Source organism: Equus przewalskii, chromosome 15 (genome assembly GCF_037783145.1).
Source record: "Equus przewalskii isolate Varuska chromosome 15, EquPr2, whole genome shotgun sequence".
Classification (NCBI taxonomy): Eukaryota; Metazoa; Chordata; class Mammalia; order Perissodactyla; family Equidae; genus Equus; species Equus przewalskii.
Window position 1 is genome coordinate 32915615 of NC_091845.1, and position 23487 is coordinate 32939101.

Below are 23487 nucleotides of genomic sequence, written 5' to 3' on the forward strand. Positions count from 1 at the left end.
ACTTGAGAAAAGTCGAGGAAATCGTGCACAGAAAGCACTTTGGCACAGCCTGGCACGAAGTCGCCCTCAGTGTTATTGCTGTTATGTCATAAAAGGAAGTTGTGTGTCCTGGGAAGGCTTTCAAGTCAGGTAGATTTGAATTCAAGTTTCAGCTCTGCCAATTAATTACTAGGTATGACTTGGGGCGAGTCACTTCACTTCTCTGAGCACCTACTTCCTCTTCTATAAAATTGGGTGATGGGATTGCTATACAGAATAGATTAGTGTGTGTGTGTGTGTGTGCGTGTGCGCACACGCCAGCACCTGGCACAGGGCGACTCCATGGTTTTTGGTGCTTCCTCCTCCCCACCCAAGGGTCCTCATTGTCCATATGAGTCACACTCCCTTCTCTACTTCACAGAGTCAGAAGAGTTGTACCTGGGTCAGGTGTAGGATAGCTTCTCTGTTTCTAGAAAATTGCTAGAATCTGTGAGTAGGTAGGGACCTGGCAGCATGTAATTTATTTAACAGCAATTCTGGCGGCTTTGCGGGCTCAGGCAGCCCTGCCACCCCGCTGCACAGCCCAGCTTGGTAAATTCAGCAGTGCCCAGAGCCTGACTCTTAAGTGGAGAGGTAGAAGGAGGAGTGCCTGGCTGATAAATGAGCTTTCCCCTCCATCCCTGGGGGTGCTTGGGGAACCTTTTCCAGGGGAGTCTTTTCCAGGTTAGACCACCAGTCGAGCCCCAAAGGAACCCTCCCCTCTGTAGATGGTCTGTGCTGGAAAACTCATGGGAACTTTGCCCCTTTCTGCCACAGGAGTACTTTACCTCAGGTATAAATAACATTCTTCTTTCACCACAAAACTGCTTTTGTCTTTTCTGGAAAATTTTATTGGCATCCCTTACCAGTGAATCTCCAATGGCTAAACCAACATTTTTTTTTACAAAACCAAATTCCAGATCATAGCTTTGTATTTACTTCTTTTAAGTCAACTACCATTGTCTATTCGTTTTCTCTCTGTGTCTTTGTGATTGAAATGAGCTGCCAGGGATATGAGGAGCAGACCTGGGTCTCTGAGGCTTCTGCCACCTCTGTCGTGTGTATGGTACATTCTTCCTCAGATTCACAGGGTTCTGAATTTTAATAGACTGTAGATAATGATACATCTGGTCGCATATTAATTGCTGAGAGTTAGAAATAATGCATAATCACTATGTTTCGAGGTTGCAAATGTGCAGCCCTGAGAGCCAATGTTTATTATGAGCCTTTGGAAAAATCCATTGTTAGTGGACATTTTTAAATTCCTGTCATTAAAAATGTGCTACAGAATGAAAATTGTCTCAAATAAAGTCACTCTCATGTTCTACATGTGTGTGTGTGTGCACGCGCACATACACACTCCTCCCAAGGAATAACATTTCGAAGCTATTCATCTACTCGGTTGCGGTGTGTAGAGGCAACAGAAAGGCCGTGTGCATCCGTTATAAATGACCTGCCTCACAGTTTCCTGAACACCATGCTCTGCACCTTATTTTTCTACATACCGTTGCTCAGTGGGTGGTAAGATGGCAGCTGAAAGCCAAAAACAGGAATGTTTTAAAATTTTAATTTTATTCCCAATTCAGTCAGTCCCTTGTGGCTGTGTGACTGGTAGCTTTTTCCATGTTGAATAATCAAATTTCAGTGTATTCTGTTCTCAGTTGAGAGCAGACTGTTCTAAAACACCCAAGTTCAGTGTTCCCTGGTTCTACGTGGAGGCACATGCTGCCGAGGATGCACGGGGACCAAATGGTTTGAAGGGATAAATTGTGCTAAGAGGGACAGCTCGGGGTTACCAGGGAGCACAGCAAATGTATTTTATGTTTCTCTCTGGAGGTCACATCTTCGCAAGGCTTAGCTGCTCAAAATCATTATTCTTGTCTAAACCAGAAACTGAATGGGCAGCAAGAGACGTGAGTCCACGTTCACCTGTAGACGCTGTGCCCTTGGTCAGCTGTCCCTGTAGGTTTTACCCAGTAGCTGAATGTGAGATCCCTGGTCCCAGCCTACTCTTCCGTCAGATGGCAGCCTGGCAGTCAGCTTTGCTTGTCTGAGATGTGTTTGATCATCCCAGATTCAGCTAGAACAGTCTGTCCTTACTTTGGGACATTGAGATTAAGATCTGCGCATCTTTTTTCATCTCTGTACTTCTTTTTCCTCTGCTGGGAAGCTAAGATAATGCAAGCTTCAAAGGATGACAGGTGAATGAGAGAGAGAGGACATGTCAGTGGGTCTCTGTGATCTTTTCTGGAAGCCAAAGGTAACATGTTTTTTGGGGGAGAAATTCTACCTTGCACATCTGACCTGACTTGGGTTGAACACCCAGAGTTCCTTTCATTGCCTAATCCCAGATAGTATTGGGATCTGGCAAGATTGAAGACCAACACTTCTAGCCCATAATTCAGCTATGTAGGGTGGGGTGGGAGGGGTTTGATGCACAGACTTCAAGACCCACCTATTTGGGTTCCCTTCCCCCACTCAAGTTTTTAACTTGGTACTTTATAGCTATCATTTTCCTCTCCTGGGACATAACCTTGGATCCTGCCAAACCCCTCCCAGTTTTGCTCTATTCAGCCAGAGCTTGACTAAACAGATGATAAGTCTATAGGAAGAAAGGAAAGGCAGGAATGTGGAATCAAAATGCACAATCTCATTGCAGCCCAAGGCCTCAGTGGCCAGAGTATGTCATTGGTGAGATTGTAGCAGGTGACATGGAGCTCCAGCTTTGTCCCTGGGAGGCCCAGGGTAAAATCCACTGCTGCAGGGAATGGACGAGGGCAAGAGAGCAGGCTGGGGGAGAGATCATGCCTTTCCATGGACATTAGAAATAAGGACAATAATCTGATATTTACAGTCCCCTGTACCTGATTTGTCAGGTAGTCTTGTACCAAGCACATTGCACACATGATATGTCATCTTCCCAACAACCCTATGAGGGGGAAGGAGAGTCACCCCCACTTCACAAGGGAGGAGACCAAGCCCATTGTTGGCCCCAGGTCTTAGAGTATTGAGGTCACAGGGCATTACACTCTGTCCAGAAAGGTTGGCTCATATTTTATCCTTAAATCCTTTGCAAAGAATCAACACATTCTTTAGGCTGGAATGATAAGAACTTTGTCACTCGCTGCAGAGGCTTTCAGCTCATTTCTCAACTTTGAGGAAGCCTCAGCAAATGTCCTAAAGTACCCTTGAGGTCTGGACACACCGGTTCCTGAACCCTGAAGCAGGGTGCAATCCCCAGAGGCATTCTTCTGCCTCTTCCCCTCCAACCCTGCCCAAGGGGGAACCAGGGAATCCCTTTTACAGAGCGGGGAAAAAAATGCAGGGGCCAGCCTGGTGGTGCAGTGGTTAGGTTCACACATTCCGCTTCAGCGGCCCGGGGTTTGCCGGTTAGGATCCCGTCTGCAAACATGGCACCGCTTGGCATGCCATGCTGTGGCAGGCATCCCACATATAAAAACATAGAGGAGGATAGGCATGGAGGTTAGCTCAGGGCCAGTCTTCCCCAGCAAAAGAGGAGGATTGGCAGCAGATGTTAGCTCAGGGTTAATCTTCCTCAAAAAAAAAAAAAAAAAAAATGTAGAATTTATATCCCACCCAAAGGTTTCTAAGAAGTCAGTAGGAAATGACTGTGAAACCCCAGAACCACAAAGGCCTTGCTCTGGGCCATGGGGCTGTTACTAGGCCACCACTACTGCTTCTGGGCGCCATTGCTGGCATCCTCCAACCAGGGATGTGCAGCTTTGGCCCATTTTCCAGACCTGGGGAGGGGCATGGCATGGTGGGCATATCACTTCTGTGTCTTTTTTGCCAAAAATCCATAACCTGAATCTAATCATGAGAAAACATCCTCTGGGCCCAAGTCTGGCCTTCCCATAAGGGCTACAGAGGCATGATTCTGCCAGCAACGCTCACACTCTTTCAGGAGGTCAAACTCTTGAAGTGCTTCAGCTCTGAGCATCTGGCCCTTTCTGCCTCGACAGAGTAAGAACTTTGCTTGACGTTTAGAAGGCAGATGTAGAGCCAGGGACCGCAAAGAGAGCTAAATATTTGGCTTCCTCTTTCTCTGAAGGTCTGTAGTGCCATGTCTGGGCATGACCAAAATGGGTTTCAGGCAATGGGCTGGCGTTTGCTAAAAGGAACTTATTGGGGTGTGGGTGTGCATTTCTCCTCCTGCCCAAGGTTAAGTAATAGTAACATCCTGTGAGAGAGAACTTGAATGTGGTTTTCTACTAAACTCCAATATTTTAGGGCTATTTATTAGATGTGTTTAATCTGGGGCCAATTTAACCAGTAGCAGACTAATAAAATAAATTTGGGCTTACTGCCAGGACAAATGTTGACTTACCCTTATAATGTTGACTGAAACGAATCACTTTGAAAGTAATTGAGGAGTGAAACTTTAGCCAAAAATACAGCGTCTGAAACAGTGGTTCTGTTTTATTTTACTGGCATGGCTAAGAGATTATGTTCATAACCTAGGCTGCTGCTGCCTGCTTCAACTCTCAGAGAGTCCCATATTTTACTGAATTATTTCCCAGGGTTCATTTTTTTTCAGCCCATAAACTATCATTCAGCCAAAATGCATTTCCCCATGGCAGACAAGTAGGACAGGTTACTTTTCCAATGCAGGGGCAAACATTCAATGATAATAAGAAGAATAAAGATAATAACTTGCTTGAGGTCTTCCTTCAGAAACAAAATGGTATATACCATGACCCTTAGCCCTCTCAGAGGTTATAGTAAAATTAATTGCTTCTCCAGGGTATACTGGATGAAATCCATCTTGCTCTCCCCACACCCTGCCTTTCCTTCTTTTTGCCATTCCATTTATACCAACATTAGGGAGCTGTAATATTTTGCCAGCATGTGTTTTGGACTTGAAGAAAGCAGAGGAAGGTCTGGAGGAAATGAAGCAGGGATGACCACAGAAATTGCCATAAAGTATGATTTCTTTCTGTCCTTGTTTTTCGTTTGCATTTTATAGGAAGCTGTGTTTGGGGCAGGGACTGAGCATACCTTCAGAGGCTCATGCCAGCATTGTGTGAGCTGTCAAATGACGCCTGATGCCTCTCCCTTAACCAAGGCTCCCATAAAAACAGCACCTCACAGATGGACTTTGGCCAGATGCTGTAGGTGCTGACTGGACTCTTGGTGCTGACTGGCTCAGGCAAAGGTAGACTTGATACACAGGGAATAAAGATAATCTCTCCAACCTTAATGTGTTCAGTTTTACAGCCCCCAGAGTTGATGGTTTAATTTGTGGATTGGCCCAGACCACCTTGTGACGTCTCCGTCAATTGCTATTTAGCATTTCCATGAGGGGAGGCGGGAGAAATTGTCAGATCCTCAACTCAGCAGTCCAACAGCTCGGCTGTGAGACTGAACAAACTCAGAGTGTTTTATGGATTTTATTTATCCAGGTTCTCCTGATCCACATCAGCAAAAAACAGAAAAACAGCATTTGTTTTTTCTTTTAAAGAAGGAAATTGGGATGTTTTCCTTATATCTGATATGGAGAGAGTTGGGCCATTTCATCAAAGGAAATCAAATCTCCCTTGGATGCATAGCTAGGCAACCAGACTTGCAGCTGGAGAAAATAAACACAAGGGTGTGGCCTCCATCTTTGAGATTAACCAAGACAAATGTATCAGGGATCCCTCCAGGAGCCATTCCTGGTAGTTGTCAAAGTCCACAAAGCGTATAGTCCCTTTGTTGAAACTGATAAGCATCTCTAGAGGAAAATTATAGTTCTGGGTTTGAAGACCCATTGTTCACCTTGTGGATTAGAAACCAATGTAATTCTGAAATGTGTTTGGCCTGATCAATGAAGCCAGGTTTCTGTTGGAATTTGGGTCTCATTATTTGCCTTGCAGCTTCTGGTAACGGATGACACCAGGTCAGTTAGCTCTGTGCCAGGGAAAAGAGAACAGAAAAAAAATGTAATGGAAATTTTGGAGTTAGAAACCATGTTTTCATTATTATCTTTTCTATTTCCAAAAAAATAAGATGAAGAGTCACTTGCAGGGTCCGAAGAAGCTCCCCTGCCTGTTCCTACAGCTCCACTCCTCTTGCTTGAACGGCTCTGTGTCTTACATGCCCCTGTGGTCCACTGTACCCTGCCTGCTACCCGCCTCACCTGCCCAACTCCTTCCCTGTTCCAGCCAACGCTGACTCTCTTGGGTACTCTGCCGGGATCAACCTTCTGGTTGTACTTGTTCAGCCAGGAGACATTCCTCTAAGGGTGACAGCTACACACTTCAATGAAGCCCACTTTGCAGATGCTGGGTAAACACTTACAGGATTGGATTTAAAAGGATGCACATTAGTCACAAAGTATCTCTTCCAATATATGTATTAATTACAAAGGGAAGAATAATAACTTTACAAGGGAGAAATCCACCAGATGCCACCTGTATTAGTTTCCTAGGGCTGCTATAACCAAGTACCTCAAGTTGGTGGCTTAGAACCACAGAAATTTATTTCTCACTGTTCTGGAGACTAGAAGTCCAAAATCAAGGGGTTGGCAGAGCCGTGCTCCCTCTGAAACCTGCAGGGGAATCCTTCCTTGCCTCTTCCTAGCTTCTGGTGTTTACTGTCAATCTTTGGTGTTCTTTGGCTTGTAGATGCATCTCTCCAATCGAAGCATCCGTCATCACACGGCATTCTCCGCGTGTGTCTCTGTCTAAGTTTCGCTTCTTATAAGGACACCAGTGATTGGATTTAGGGCCCACTCTAATCTAGTGTGGCCTCATGCTAACTTGATTACATCTACAAAGATCCTATTTCCAAGTAAGTTCACATTCACAGGTTCAGGGTCTATAGAATTTCAACGTATCTTTTTGGGGGCATGCAGTTCAACCCATAATACCACCTTAACCAAGTGGTCAAGGTTAACATCACCAGTAATAAGATATACTGATATCATGTACCCCCTGATATGATGTACCAAGAAGGACACATCACTTCTGTTGTATTCTTGCCAAAAATACATAATCTGAATCTAACCGTGAGAAAATGTCAGACAAATCTAAATTGAGTCATTCTATAAAATAACTTATCAATACTCTTCAAAAGTGTCAATGTCATGGAAGACAGAGACTGAAGAACTGTCATGGATTGGAGGAAACTATGGCAATATGACAATGAAACATAATGTGGGATTCTGATTGGCTCCCGAAACAGAAAAGGGACATTAGTGGGAAAACTGGTGAAATCCCAGTAACTCCTTAAAAGTTTAGTTAATAATGTTGTAGCAATGTTAATATCAATGTTTATGTAAGATGTTAACATTAGGGGAAGTAGGGTAAAGAGTGCACAGGAACACTCCGTACTATTTTTGCAACTCTACTGTAAATCTAAAATTATTTCAAAGTCCGTTTTCTAAAAAAAGAGAATGCATACATTGAATAATTAGATAAATTCACCTGTTCTTAGAGGCAAAGGGGAGGAAGAGGTGAAATAATCTAGTAAAAACATACCAATTTTTTACTCATATTTTAGGCTCTGTTAATTGAGAGCTGTCTTTTCACAAAGCACTATGCAATGTGGTCATCTTTTCTCTTGAACAGACTGGTTATCCCTTGAGCAGAATAGTTATCTCTTGGGCACACTAGCATAGCAGAGGTGTATGGTTCAGTGTATAATCCACATCTTGCCTCTGCCACCTGAGATGTGTGACCTGTATAACTACTTATGCTCATTGAACCTCAGCTTACTCATCTGTAAAATGGGGATAAGGATATTACCTCCCTCATAGGATGTTCTGAAAATATCATGAGCAAATCCATGTAAAGCTCCTAGCCCAGTGTCTGACACAGATTGTAAGCAATAAATGATAGCTCTTACCCACAGAATTCTCACTACTGCATTATGAGAGGATTATTTCCCCATTTTTCAGGTGAAGAAACTGGGCAAATAACTTGCCCAGGGTCACCCAGCTGGTAAGTATGAGAGCCAGACTAAGAGAGAGAGAGAGAGAGGTAGGTAGGTAGGTAGGGAGAGAGAGAGAGAGAGAGAGAGAGAGAGAGGTAGGTAGGTAGGTAGATAGAGAGAGAGATGAATAGGTAGACTTATTTTTTAAAAATATGGCTCATTCTCAACCATTTAGTTAGAAAAACATTAACCAAGAGGGAAAATCTGCAGGAATTCTTTGAGGGGCAAGATACAAAATAAGCTGTCAGGTCTGCCCAAAGGGGATGAGTGGGACGATTTGAAGTAAAGCTTATGGCTTGGAAGGAGGTAGAGGCAGGAGTAAAAGAATTGGCCAATGAGTCAGTGAGAGACACTGAAAGGGTCGGTGGGAAGGCCTTGACAGTAGGAGGGGTCAAAGGAAGTGAGGACACAAGAATATTTGTTGTGACCTAGAAGTTTTGAAGGGTGAGAATCTTGGGCATAAACTGTTAAACACTGCGGACCATCCTTTGGCCCTAAGGAAGGGGAGGTAATGTTGAAGCAAATGTAGAGTAATGCGTGGGAGTGAGGATCTGACAAGGATGGGAGTCTTAGCCTTCTTAGTAGAAGATGATGCCGTTGTAGGAATGGAAAGAAAAGCATGAATTTGGGAGGCAGTCGTGGGGAAAGCAAAGCGTACTCACAAAATAAATAGGACAGAACAGAGGTTTCCTCTCCGTAGGCAGTCTGATCTTGAATGCCCTATTTTCTCTGGCTATTTCTACGATAAATCAAGAGTTGAACTCTGCCAGATTGTTTTACGTCCTGGCATTTAGTGATCAGGAGACTGTTGATGGGTTTCTTAATGAGAGCAAATAGAAAAAGTCAATAGAATAAAACAGACTTTGGGGAATCTGGCAGCCAGATTGGTGCCTCTCCTTGGGGTTGCCTATCTTTAATTGTTCAAGGTAGCTCTCCCAGCTTTCAATTTCCCAGCCATGTAGACCTTTCTCTATTATGGCTAATGCTAGTTGCGAATTATTGAAATTCAGTACTGGATTTTTTTCATTTTACCAGGTTTATTCTAATTGCATTTGATTGTAGATGATATCTGTCTCTTTAGTTTCCTTTCTCAATAGGCCCTCACTAACAACTGGAGTAAAAACCTCAGATGGCACCTGTCTGCTCCACTTGAGCATTCACTGGTACATTTGTGAAACGGTTTTCTGTCTATTAAAATAAATCTGTTTATTATGGAGAATTCTGACTGCATACTGAGTCCCCTGTGCCCAGCCTTCAGCTTTGACAGTTACCAGCCTGTGATCAGTCCTGTTTCTTACACATCCCCTTTCCCCAGCCCCATATTACTGTGAAGCAGACCCCCAGCAGCATATCGGGTTTTTTTTCCTTCCTCTCCCCAAAGCCCCACAGTACATAGTTGTGTATTTTAGCCGTGGGTCCTTCTGGTTGTGGCATGTGGGACACCGCCTCAGCATGGCTTGATGAGCAGTGCTAGGTCCCCACCCAGGATCCGAACCGGTGAAACCCTGCGCCGCTGAAGCAGAGCACGCGAGCTTAACCACTCAGATATGGGGCTGGCCCCAAGCATATCATTTTTAATGACCTTTATTTGTATATATTACTGGTCAGGGAAAGTTTGTGCTATATTCAGGCTGACTTGTTTGGAAAGTTAAGGGGATAAAATGCGGTAGGATAGGGTTTACTCACAAAACGTAAGTCAGATATATCCCCTGCTTACCAGGGGAGGACCCTGCATGCCTGGCTACAAGAAGACGATGCACATCGATCCTATGCCATCTGGTGGTGCCTGAAGACTATCTAAGAGTGCCTGTGGGAGGGTGCCCTGCCTGGGAGTGTCATCTTTGGGTATGTCGGAGTAGAAAGCTGAGGCTGAGGACCACTGACCCAGGATATGACCCTGTGAAGCCGGCTGTAGAATAGAGCAGTGGTCAGCAAACTATGGCTCTTGTGCCAGATGTGGCCCACTTCCTATGGCCCTCATGCTAAGAATGGTTTCTGTATTTTTTAATGGTTGAAAAAAAGTAAAAAAGAATATTTTGTGATGTGAAAATTATATGAAATTCGAATTTTTGTGTCTATAAATAAAGGTTTCGTGAAACATAAGCACACTCATTTATTTACATACTGTTTATGGCTGATGGCAGGGATAAGTAGTCGTGACAGAGAGTGGATGGCCCGCAAAGCCAAAAATAGTTACCATCTGGCCCCTTGCAGAAAAAGTTAGCCAAGTCCTGGTGTAGGGCATGGGCTCTGGAGCCAGCCTGCCTAAGTTTAAGTCATGGCCACGTTTTTTAGCTGAGTGACTTTAAGCAAGTTGCCCACTCCATGCCTCAGTTTCCCCATCTTTAAAATGAGGATGACAATAGTAGCTACCCTGCAGGGATGTTAGAAGGAGTAAATTAGTAAATATCTGTAAAGCAATGAGAAGAGTCCCTACAATAAGTATGAACTCATTATTATTATTTAATAATGCTAGCTCTTTCTCGATCACTCTGAAATTGTGACTTCCTGTTTAACATGAGGATGAGGAAAGCCTCCTAGAGGGTTACTGGGTGGATGAAATGTGACTTCTGGGTGTGCAGTTCCCAGCACACCTCCTGTCACACAGATGGAGCCCTGTATAAGGCTTCCCTGATAATTCCAAACATTTGAAAGACTTTTCTACGACTCTATCCACTCGTGGACAAAAAGCGTCTGCTGGTACAGTCAATCATCACGTCTCCTTCGCTCCTGGCCAGCGTAGAGCAGGGGTGCCCTGCAGTAGAGCAGGGAGTCCTATAGCAGTCCGGTGGCTGCATTTCTGGCCCTTCTTGGGCTATGTTTGTGGCTTAGTGAAAGCAGAGTCTAAGGGCAGCTACAGACATAATGTGGAAACCCTCCTACTGTTCCCCAACCTCACTCCGGCTGCAAAAATGAAGAGCAGGGAGAATGAATAAGGGTTTCCTGAATGCCATGTCTATTAGGATGGAACTATTTTTGAAGGAATAAAGAATTGTGCTAGATCATATTGATATGATAGGCATTTTCTTACATTGCACATAATCTGCTTTGGTTTTTATCTCTGGGGCGGAAGAGTGAGGAGAGGATAAAAATCATTGCATTCCCTGAGGAAGGAATATTAAAATCTATTCAATTAAATCTCACATTAAAAATAAAATTGCATGGAATGCTTTATTTCTCTTTGTTTGTAATTCAGGCACAAGATATTTTAAATTGTTAGTAATTTTATTTTTATTTTATTTATTTATTTTTTAGAGGACGATTAGCCTTGAGCTAACTGCTGCCAATCCTCCTCTTTTTGCTGAGGAAGACTGGCCCTGAGCTAACATCCGTGCCCATCTTTCCTCTACTTTATATGTGGGACGCCTGTCACAGCATGGCTTGCCAAGCAGTGCCATGTCCACACCTGGGATCTGAACTGGCAAACCCCAGGCTGCCAAAGCGGAGCATGTGCACTTAACCGCTGCGCCACTGGGCCAGCCCTTTAAATTGTTAAATCAATTCCTTTATGAGAAAATACAACCTCTATGTCCTTCTTCAGTCTATTCCCTTCCTCCCACCTGTCTCTTCTTTTTTCCTTCCTTTATTTTTCCCCTTCTTGTACTCTGAAAAGATGAGGGAAAAACATTTGATAAAAGTCAATACTCTCTTATGATAAAAATTCACAGCATACTTAGCATAGAAGGGAACTTTCTTTACTTGATAAAGGGTGTCTCTTCCATGCTTTCAGCAAACACAATACTTAAAGATGAAATCTTCATAATAATCACTTTAGAATCAGGAATTAGACTAGTATACCCACTGTCTCAGCTTGTAATCAACAATATACAGGTGGTCCTAGCCAGTGCAATAAGACAAGAAAAACAAGGTATAAAGCCTGGAAAAGATGCAACAAAACTCTTGTTATTCAGAAAGTACTGTCTGCAGTGAATACTCAATGCCTTTTTCTTTTTTCTCTTCTTGTTTTTTTAACTTCTTTGGGAGATGCGCTTCTGCCCTGTCTTAAAATTCCAGGGTGGGGGTGGTATCTGCACTTCAAATAGGGCGCCTTGCTCTTGCGTTTAGTGTTGACCTGGCCCAGCTTGGTCTGGCAGGTGAGTTGTTGGACTAGGAAGCCTCTGCAGGTTGTAGTCTGTCATCTCTCCATAAAGCCCGAAAGCATTTCTGGTATTGCATTTGCTAGTTTTCAGTAGAGCTATTTAACTGGAATCTGGAAACATTTTCCCTGAGGGCTCTTTTTAGACAGCAGTTAAATGTAGCTGGAGACATACTGAGTAAATGGAAAAGAAAAATCAAATTAGGCCAAGAATTTTTTTTTAATCTCCTATTCTCACTGAAGCCCTCAAGGAGAACTTCATAATTCATGCTTTGCTCATGTGAGTCAGGCACAAAGCCTCCTCCATAGATCCAATAACCTGTAAATGTTCTGGTTTTGAAATTGAACCTGCTCACTTTCCTGGATCACAGCACTAAATCATACAGCAATGATTTCTGGTTCGATTGTTCGTTACTTGGGAATGTCAGATTTCCGAGAGCAGCCCCATGTTTACTTCCAAATGGGCAATGCCTTAGGAGAGGAGTTTTAATTATAATCTCATGTAGCAGCATTGCACACAACCTGGTGAGGGGCTGGCATTTGCATTGTGCATACACCTTGTAGCTATGCAGAAAACCCTCCTCCAACTGGGTCATGAAAATGGGCGGCAAAGTCAGCCGAACCTTAGAAAAGATGACACAGCAAGTGAAACAGAGCTGAATCTTCCCCCTTCCTGCCAAGCATGCAAAGCTCCCTACCCCTTTTTAAAGCAAGAGAACCCAATTGGCATTTGCCTTTCAACCTCCCCATTCTGAAACAGAATCTGTGACCCAGCAGCTTTAGCCAGGAGACCCAGGAGTCTCCAGGCTGTGAGGTGGATGCAGGATTATCTGAGACCAAAACCCCTCCCCCAGGAAATCACCCCTCTCCTCACTTGCTGCAGTGCAGTGTGTGCCACCGAAGGTAGTGATATCACAACTCTGGCATTTCCAGCTCAAAGCGGGAGCCATTTAGAGAAATTCAGGGGATGCTCAGGAGGCTTTGTGTGTATGTGTGTGTGTGTGTCTGGAGATTCAGTATGCCTGTGGTGTAGCTCTGACGTAAAAAATATTCTAAAAATCTCCTCTGGGCGCAGATGCTCAGGAGCCAGGCACTGGACAGGGAGCTTCCTGAAGGGCACTGTCACCTGGAGGCAGAAGGGCTATTGGATCTTTGTCTTCAGCACTTAAATAATTGTAATGTGATGTCTCTCATGTTGAGAGATTCATCCTTTGTATTTTGGAACTGAGCCTTCCCAGTGTTCAGAGAGTTTCCTACTGTCCAGCTCAGCATGCCAAGAAGCTGAAGAGGTGCCCGGCAGCCCTGATTCATTCTCTGTCTTGGAAAAGTATTTCACTGCTTCGAGATATCGTGAAGTCACTCCTTGGCCATGTTGTGGAATTCTTTTGCACCTTTTTTTTTTTCAGTCTTTTAATTTTTTTATTTAAATGCCAGAAAGGTTGGGTCTGTTTCAAAGAAGGCTTCTGATTTCTGAGGCTGGCAAGGGCGTAAAATGACTTGAGAGTTTCTCGGCAGAATTCCAAATTCAGGCAGGATTTTTCCAAGCACCTACTATGTTCAAAACATGCTGCAGGGATGTCCTGGAGAATCTGAAGTTCTGGCTTAAACCTTGAAACTTTGAAAGCAATGCCTGAAACAGAAAGATGAGCATCTTGAGTCTCCCTCTGGAAATGATTGAGATTCGCCACAATTGGCAAGTTTGGCTTTTTCCGTCAAAATTTGCTGTCTCCATGTGCTGTCCAGCATCTACTGCAGGTCAGATGGAGCTTAGGAAGACAAGGGTAACTGTTCTTTGTCTTTGTAAAATGTTTATCTGTCATCTCTCTCTTTCCCACAGCCTGTTGTTCTTATTTATGTAATTCTTGTCTGCAAAGTCATTGGAATGGGTAGGCTCCCTCTCCTTGCATATTTGCAAGTGTTTTATGTGGCAGTCATGTTCAAAATTTGTGGCTATATATATAGTATAAAAATCAGTGTCCATGGTTGGGTTTTCTCTCTGTACATTTTCTTTTACTGTCTGGTTGTTATTTATACGTATTAGTGTGTGCATTTGAAATATACTGTAGATACAAAGATGCTTTCTTAAGAGCCCAGTAATACAGGAACTTTTTTTAAAAAAACTATATTTTTTTTAATTTAATGAACTAAAAAATATTCTTTGTGCTTTAGAAAAGCCATTGCATAAAAGAAATTTGGAGAGCAGCTTCAGGCAAGGTGAGGTAAAGGTTTTTTAAAAGATGAGACCAGAAGCATCAAAAGACAACTGCCTGACAAGGTCATTGGATGGGAAATCTGAGGCAGCTTTTCTCTGCAGGAGGGGTGGAGGAGAATGATTCTACTAAGTGGAGGCTTCCGAATTAAAAGCTGGCAGATATTGAGGGTTAGGGGTATGGAGCAGATCCCTGCCCATTTCCTGTCCCCCAGAGGCTGCTTCTGTTGACATCCCTGTGCCATTGCTCTTTCCCTGGCTCGTAAGCCAGGTCATCTCTGCACAGCTGGAGTGAAACGGGGCACGGTTTGCATTCCACAGATCGGTGTGCAGCCAGCACCTCATGGAGGGGGGACACAACTGTATGGTAAAGTTATGTTGTCTTCGTAATTGACCTTGACATTCTCCTTTCCTTTTTTTTTTTTTCAACCATACAGGAGCCTAGTAATAAACGGGTCAAACCCCTTTCCAGAGTCACATCACTAGCAAACCTCATCCCACCAGTGAAGGCTACACCGTTAAAGCGCTTCGGCCAAACCCTGCAGGTAAGGTCACAGTGGGCTCATGTTTGCAGAAAACCATGTTGTACAGGAGGGGACATCCCCATCCTACCCAGAACCTACTCTGGTTTCAGGTAGACCTGAGTCAATGCTTATTTTAATAGAAGAGAGCAAGTGAGGGGACTGAAAGGAAGAGGTGTTTTCAAGTTGTAAACTGGAGTCAGGTGGAGTCCTTCGAGGGGTGACTTGAACAGTCATCTCTGTTGGGTCTTTCCTCACAATTGTATTTCAGTCCTGTGCCCCATCCAGACACACTTTTACAGGTTTTGTCCTAAAATATCTATGGGCCTCCTCAGGAAACTACATGATGTGAGCCGGAAGGCAGGAGAGCCTGGTGGCTTAGACCAGGGTCTGCAAACTATAGCACGTGGAAAAAAATCAGCCTACTCCCTGCTTTCTTATGGCCCACAAGGTAAGAATGGTTTTAACGTTTTTAAATGGCTAGGAAAACAATCAAAGGAGGAATGATCTTTTATGACACATGAAAATTATATGAAATTCAAATTTCAGCATCCATAAATAATGTTTTGTTGGAACATAGGCATGCTAAATGTTTATGTGTTGTCTATGGCTGCTTTTGTACTGCAATGGCAGAGTCAAGTCCTTGTACCAGAGACCATATTGCCCACAAGGCCTAAAATATTTACTCTCTAGCCCTTTACAGAAGATGTTTGCTGACCCCTGGATTAGAACAAGGGCCCTAGACTGAAATATCTCAGTTCTGACCTCAGCTCTGTCACTCAAAGACTTTGTCACTTTGGGCAGGTGACTTAACATCTCTGGGTCTTGCTTTCATTCCTAATGGATAAATTGGAGATGATGCTACCAGGTCTTTTATAGAATCACTGTAAAGATTTATAAGATAGTGCATTTAAAGGACTGTATTGCTAACAAAACTATACTAAGCCCTTTGTTAGCAAACACTAATTTACTAGTTAGCTAAGTGGTAAATATTAGCTACCATAATAGTTCTTTGGCTAATAAGTGGTTGTATTCGGTCTTGTTCTTAAACTCCTGATAACACTTATCTTTTAAGGTGAAAATTGAGATTTGTCCAAGGCCTTGGACCAAATTTGATAATCATAAAGATCCTCTTGTAGACTGAAGCCCACAAAAGTCATGCCATGAACAGGCTCACCTTGTTTAGCTAAGAAGTAGTCTTGAGCCTGCCACTTCTTACTTGTCGTGAATGCTGTTGCTTAGCAGTATTTTATCTTGACTGACTGAGTCATTAAGAAAATTGTGGACCAGAACCTAAGGCATGTCCCGTGCTATGAAAATCTATGATTTGAGAACTATTTGAGGTCTCCCTCATGCCATCCTGTCGTTGCTTCCACGCTGTTCAGCCAATATGCCGTGACCCTGCAGAGCCTAAGCTGTTCTCGCCACTCTCCTGTGGATGCCATCCCTCTCCGATGTTTATCCCCTGCCCTGCCCATTCCTTTGTTAACTCTGCTGGCAGTTTCTCCTGAATGAATCTCATCACCTAATAAGCTATAGGTTTGGCTCTGTCTCTCTCAGTGCTTAGGCCTCTGAGCCCCTGGTTATCCTCTGATCCCCTTTGTGGGGGAATGGAGAAAAAAAAATAAGGTTGTCTGGGGGAGCCAGATGAAGGGCTTTGAAGCTAGTGAAGAAAAATGTGTTTACTTTTTGTCCCCTGTGACCAGTCCCTCAGCCCTCTAGCCAAGTTCATCACAGGCTTCCCCTGGAAGATTCATCACCACCCTAGTCCTGCACATCTGGTCTTTCACTGAGTTCTGCTTTTTGAAAATTCTTAGCCTGTCTACTGCCATTTCACCCTTCCCTTTCCATCCCAGTGGCTGCGGCTCAGGTTCACCCCATAGTTATTCCTTCCCTTGATTACGAGATCTCCATGTTGCCAGTCACCTCCTCCTGTTGTCTCTCCTAGGAGAGTCTACCCTCTGCCCCGAGAAGACTTCCACAAGTATTGAGTGGGCCCTCCTCGTGCACCAGGCTCTTCTTCCTGCCCTCACGTTGCTTACATCCTAGATAGAGTCGCCTTCTGGTAGATTTATGGCCACATCTGGCCCTCAAGTTGTGTTTTGTTTGGCTGCATAGTGTTTTGAGCTAATGTTTAAAAATCAAAGCAGTCCATATAACAATCTAGAGTTCTGGCTTCTCTTGAGGAATTGGAAGGCTTGGCAGTGCTGGGCCCGTGTTGCCACATGGCAGTAATGAACTGGACCTGACTAGCCAGCCAACTGTCATCTACAAATGTCCCCACATCTCCTGATGACACCTAGCCCATAAACTCCATGTTTGTGCTCCTGGATCTAGGGGGAGCACTGTCTATGCCTCCCGCCACAGCCCAGCCCTGACTGCATATTGCTGTAAGATCCTCCATTGTCGCAGCTTCGATATCTTCCCTGTGGCTTCCCAGGCAACCTTTATTTCTTTTCCCCTGTTTCTGCCCTACACGGGCAACACTGCAGGAAATATTTCATCACCTTGAAAATTTGCATTGACCTAAAGAACTGAGACAGACAGAAAGCAAGCCATGTCTGAAATCCAACAGACTGAGGCCAAGCAAGGATGAGAGAGCCAGACTTGAGGGAGGGATCTGACATGTGGAAAGTAGTTTCTAAAACCCTAAAGACTTTTTTGGCAAAATAATTTTTTTATTTACTTTTTTCAAATATCATGACAAATAGCTAACCCCAGGCTCCATTTTTTGGGCAGAAATGACCTGGCAGAAGCAGAACGGTTATTCGTAATAACTGTTATGCACATAAACATGGAGAGAACCTGAGCAAGGTGCATATATTTTGTGTGTCCTTGGGGGACAGCGAATGGAAATATGCCCCTGAGGTTGTATGCAGAGTTAGACAGCCATGTTTGAAGGGTGATTTACAAAGCACGGAGAATGCCATCTTATCTTATTACCCCAAATAGCTCCCTGTCAGTCACCTTGGTGCGTGCAGTGCAAGTTCTGCAGAATTATTTCCTAGCATCCCAGTAGTTGCCGCATGACTTTATTGCTTCCCTCACTAGCTCGAATGGAATAGGGTGCTGGTGTAGCCTGAGGAGCAGGGAGGAGGAGGGGGAAGAGGAGGCCCCAAAGGGGTGTACTCAGTGGGCCAACTTCACTTCCCATCTCATTTTATCTTGGTGCCCATTCCAAAAGAGGAGGAACAGCGAATAGGGAGTGTAGGAGCTACCCCAAACCTCTCAGCAGTCATTGATTCCTTACCCATATGTATGTATTATTTATGTCTTTTCTACTTCCAAAAGCAACCCAAGGCTGTAATTGAGCAGCTTGGTCCTCTGTCGCAGTGTCCCTTGTCCCTGGTTCCTGGCACCATATGGACGTACATATCCCTTTGAATATCCAGTCATGCCTCTCAGGTTGAGTTCCTTTTATTCTAGAAGAAGAGATGACTTAGGCCCAAAGTCATGCTTTACCCAAACACAATGCTTTAATCGATAAGGGAACACTTAGCCGTCTTTCCTCTAGTTCCACGGGAGACCACAGTTTAGTCCAGGAGGATATCAGGAGAGCTCGGGCCTGACAACCTCTTCCAAAAAGGTTGAAAACCCAGCCACAAATACAAGTGGTCTTTGCAGCAACAGTTTGGCAAGACACTGCAGGGCTTGTTCTCTTTGCCTCCTCCGTGCCCCGTGTGGACCGGGGGCTTAGGCCTCAGCACAAAGGCAGCATTTGTGGAAGCTGGAGAGGGACGGGCGACTGCGTGGCGCTCTATCTGCTTCTCACCAGGGGAAGTTAGCGCTGCTGGTAGACTGGAGCACAGATGTCTGGATCCCTCTGGGCCTATAAATCCCCTCACTGGCCTGCCCGAGAGGAAAATCGGCCTAGCTCTGAAACAGGCCTGCATGCACTGCTCCTCGTGTGAAGTGAGGAAGGAGAACTTGCCTTTGGAAGTCTCCTCCCCCGTCACAGCTGTGTGGGGCTGGTGGACTCATTTGAGCTGAGTCCAAGTGCATGCTATGGAATGCTGTGTATGTTACACTGTGATTGAGCCCTGCGTTTTCTTTGAACATGAGCTTTATTGCTTTTCCATTATAAGAGTGTATGTTCATTATGGAAAAATACAAAAAAGGAGAAAGAGAAAAGATTCCACTCCAAAACAACTCCTGTTAATATTTTAATAATTTCCTTCCAGTGTTATTCTAGGTATATCTAGCTAACTTAGATGCTCTGAGCCTAACTTGGGGTTACTCACAGTCTGTCCAGCCTTTGTGTGATCTGTTCACTTTGGATTTAAACCTCCAATCCAACTGTGGATGATCAGTTTCTCTTGCATCTCTGTTGGTCTCGGCCTCACATATTTCCAAGTTATGCAGTTAGTTGTATAAAAGTTCCTCTTCATCATTGTTACAGCCTCTTGGGAAAATTGTGCCTTTTATTAAAGTTAAATAACCCAGTTTATTTATTTATTTTTTTAAAAAATTTTATTTTTCCTTTTACTCCAAAAGCCCCCCAGTACATAGTTGTGTATCCTTAGTTGTGGGTCCTTCTAGTTGTGACATGTGGGATGCTGCCTCAGCATGGCCTGACGAGTGAAGCGGAGGGCGCAAACTTAACCACTTGCCCACGGGGCCGGCCCCTACCCACTTTATTTCTTTAAAGGCTCTTTGTCTTGGGTTTTGTCTTTTTGTTTGTTTGTTTTTTGCGTTTTGTCTGTTGTGTTTTGTTCCATCTCTTCTATTTTCATCCTCCCTTTGTCATTTAGCTGGATCAGAATTTTGTTATGGCTTAAAAGAAATATTATATAACAATTACTCCTGGAAAACATGTTAATGGACTGAGTATGTATTATTCCAATGTGTTGATATGATTTATTTTACATAACCAGTCTCTTATTAATGGATATTTAGGCTGTGAATATTTTTATATTATTAAGTAACTCTGTATTGAATGTCTTTTGAAGGCATGTTCCTATTTTTTTAATTACCTTCTATTATACTTTCTTTTCTGATCATATAACATCACTAAAAAATTGAAAAATATAGAGAAGCACAGAAAAGGGAGTAAAAGTCCCTTGTAATCCCATCTCTCCATCACCAAAAAACTTCTGTTAACGTTTTGGCACATAGCCAGGCAATCTTTTCTTTTGCTATGTACCTGGGTGTCTATTTTTTAAAAACAAAATCATAATCATGCTGTATATGCTATTTTTTAACTTACTTTTGTCTCAGCAGTATAAAATAACCTTACAATATGATGATATATTTTGTGTCATTAAATATTTTTCACAGACCCTATTCTTAATGGGTTCATAGAGTGTTTCATCAAAAGGATATACCGTTTTGTTGAATGAATCTTCTATTGTTGAACATTTGTTTCCATTTTTCCACCATTATGGATAACACTGCTTTAAACTTCCTGATCACAGATCTTGTATGTGTCTGTATTTCTTTCTTTCACTAGATTATATTCCCAGAAGTGGAGTTCTGGTCAAAAGGTGTGAACACTAAAGGCATTTAATATCACTAGAGTTAGGCCTCTATTCTTGATGTGTATCTATTCTTAGACAGAATTGCTTCTCTGTGTCCTCACATCCTAATTCTAGACTCATAGTCACATTTCTCCCTCTCTACCAGTTTTTTCCTCTGCTGTGACATCTTCACAAGATGGCTTTTCCCAGGGGCCCCTTGACTTTTCCATGCAGGCGAAGGTTGTCTCTTACTTTTCTTTGTATCCACAGTACCTGACACTACACATTACTTAGGATGTGCTTAGAAATTGGTGATTACTACAGTCATGCTTAACAACAGGGATATGTTCTGAGAAATGCATCGTTAGGCAGTTTTGTCATGTGAACATCCTAGAGTGTACTTATAGAAACCTCAATGGTATAGTCTACTACAAATCTAGGCTGTGTGGTACTAATCTTATGGGACCACTGTGATATACGCGATCCATTGTTGACCGAAATGTCATTAGGTGGCACATGAACTGTATTATTATCACTTTTATTACTAGAAAAGGTGGCCATTGCTCTTCCTAGTGGCTCTCCAGGAGCTTACAGTGGGTGCCTACTTAGTAATATTATATAACTGGGCTACTTCTCAATAGAAAATGAGCCCCCTCCCCCACATGTATCCCCTGAGGGAGGATTGTTGAGGCTAAAGGAGGGTTTCTGGTAAATACCGTCTCTGATTGCTCCATTCCCTGGCCTTTAGATCTGGAAATTATTTCATGTAACCCAGACACAGCATAAAATATGATATATTCATGTTCTCCATTAATATTCTCTATATCTACTGTGTTATTTGTTCTGCTCTAGACTTGTTGGGGAAGTAGTCAGTATGAAAAAGGAGACAGTGCCTGCTCTTGAGAAGGTAAAATTTACTTGGTAAAAGTTGTCTAAGATATATTAGCAAGAGAAAAAATGGGGAATTCAAAACCATTGTATCCCAATTAATAAAACACACCCATAATAGTGTGCGTATAGGAAAAAACCAGGAACATCATCAAATTCTTAATAGAGGCTATCTCTTGGGAATATGACTATAAGAGACTTTCACACTTCTTTTGTTTCTGTCTTGTGTTCTCCTCCTTTTTCCTCACTGCATAAGAGTTACAAATCAGTAGAGAATGAATAAACAGCCTCGGACTATTAACTTTTACTTTTTATATTATATATTTCTATCATGCTTGAATTTTTTAAATAATTATATATTACCTTTGCAACCAGATAAAAATGTGTGAGATTTGAAAATCTTATATGATAAAATATACTAGAGAAAGGGAGCTTCATAATGGCCTGTGGGGGAAGGAAAGCTAGCTGGCAAGGGTGGAACGGTTTGTGTTGGGCCTAGAATGGCTCAGCGATGATGCGGATGAAGAGGAGAAAGGGCATTTCAGGTTTGAGGAAGGAGTGTGAGAAGACTGATGTCATCTAGATATGAGAAGTAAGTAGGAAGAGTACCCAGGCACTTAATGTGCTGGCACCCATGACTTTCCTCTCCAAGGACCTCAAACTTAGTTCTTTGGTCCGAGGTCATCTACTGCCTACTGACAAAAGTCTTTGGTCCCAAGGTATTTGGCAGATATAGTGATGAGCTTGGGATGTGTGTGTGTGTGTGTGTGTGTGTGTTTGGAGAAGTGACTAGAAATCATACTGCCTTGCTGTCTGGAAGGTAAGGGTATAGCTGAGAAGTGACCTGTATTCCCTGTCAAGAGGAGCTCCTAACTTTATGTTGTGCTTTACTATTTCTGAATAATGGTAGACCATGGTAATTGTTGACTATTGTAACTTAAAGCTTGTCAGTTTTTATTTAGTAGTAATAACTTCCATTAGTTGAGTATTTACAAAGAGCTAGGTTCTGTGAAAAGTACTTTATGTTCCTGGCCTCAATTCATCTCTGAAACTCTGCAAGGTAGGATTCATCACCACTTTATAGGGGAAAAATCTGAAGGTTGAAAAATGTACCCAAGGTCACACAGCTGTTTAGTGCTGGAGCTGAGATTCTGTAGGGTTTCACAGTGCCTCTCCTGTAATAGGCTTTTCCAGAAAGTTAGTTTGGTCATAATTAAAGCTGCAGTTTGCCAGGATCTGAAAATAATGGCCAGACTTTGGGTCCAGAGCATCCCACTTCGCAGCTGTTCCTTACTCTTTGTTTGTGCGTGGGGTGGGGCGAGTCATCATTTCCGTTCCAACTCATGGAATATTTTACCATTAATATTATCATGCAAAAGCCATTTTATGGCGCCCAGTGAAGAGGGTTGGGCTGCTGCCCCAAGCCTCTGAAAGTCTTCCTCGTTTGGGCTTCCTCTAAGCAAATTGTACAATAGTTTCCCCACACCCGAACCAAATATTTCCTTGAGCTTTTCATTCATTCTACCTACAATCTCTTCCCTCTACAGTAAGGTTTCTTCTTGCGCTAGGTCTTTGGGGCTTGACTTTGATTGACTGTGAATTGATCAGCTGCCTTTTTATCGTGTTTTTAATGTGCATTAATCTGAACCAGATTCTAGATATGTGATTTTATGTTTATAGCACCACTTTGAACTCTCTTCATGGTCACGCACATTTGTCTGCTGATTTTGTTTTTTCTTAGTTAATATCTCTTCAGTATGGAAAATAAATGTAGAGAAGTATGAAGATGAAAATAAAAATCATCTGCAGTCCCGCCCTCTGGGGTAACCCCTGTTGACATTCCGTATTTTAAACAAGGATCTTCTTGCCCTTAACTCTACATGTGAGATTTGCCCATTGTCATTAAGGTCTTCTCAGAAAGAATGTTTTTTAACAGCCATATTATATTCCATTTTATGGTTACTCTGTAATCAATTTAATCCCTATTGTTGAGCATTTTAGGCTGTTTATAGATCTTTGGCTTTTATAAATAACACTGCTGCTGAGGGGTTTTCTCCCCCTATGTTATCCTAATGGAGGGCCCACAAGGAGCTGTTTGGTCCAAGCAGTTCAGAGATGTGTCTGCTGTTTGCTAATGAATGAAAACATGTAAAAACAAGCACAAGTGGTAGCAGTGTAGTCGATGATGTAATAACTGTAGGTAATGTCCATTTCCTACTGACCACGTCTCAGGCACTTGGCTAAGCCCTTGACATACTTTATCTTATCTAATCCTTACTATAACTTTGTGAGGTACTTGTTACTAGGCCTCTTTTACAGATAAGGAAACTGAGACCCAGAGAGATTAACTTTCGAAGGTCCCTC

The 23487-nt window shown here is 43.0% G+C and overlaps 1 protein-coding gene across 10 annotated transcripts in view; it reads left to right on the forward strand.

Annotated features, from left to right (window-relative positions):
- The window catches only part of ARHGEF3 (Rho guanine nucleotide exchange factor 3), a 285003-nt gene that overhangs the window by 230980 nt on the left and 30536 nt on the right, over positions 1 to 23487 (forward strand). For 9 of the 10 annotated variants that reach the window (XM_070574880.1, XM_070574881.1, XM_070574885.1 and 6 more), the window contains one exon: positions 14696 to 14803. In XM_070574880.1, coding sequence (XP_070430981.1) covers positions 14696 to 14803 — 108 coding nt within the window. Of the gene's footprint in view, positions 1 to 6644; positions 6811 to 14695; positions 14804 to 23487 lie in introns of those variants that run through there. The other variant, XM_070574887.1, reaches the window with a different exon arrangement.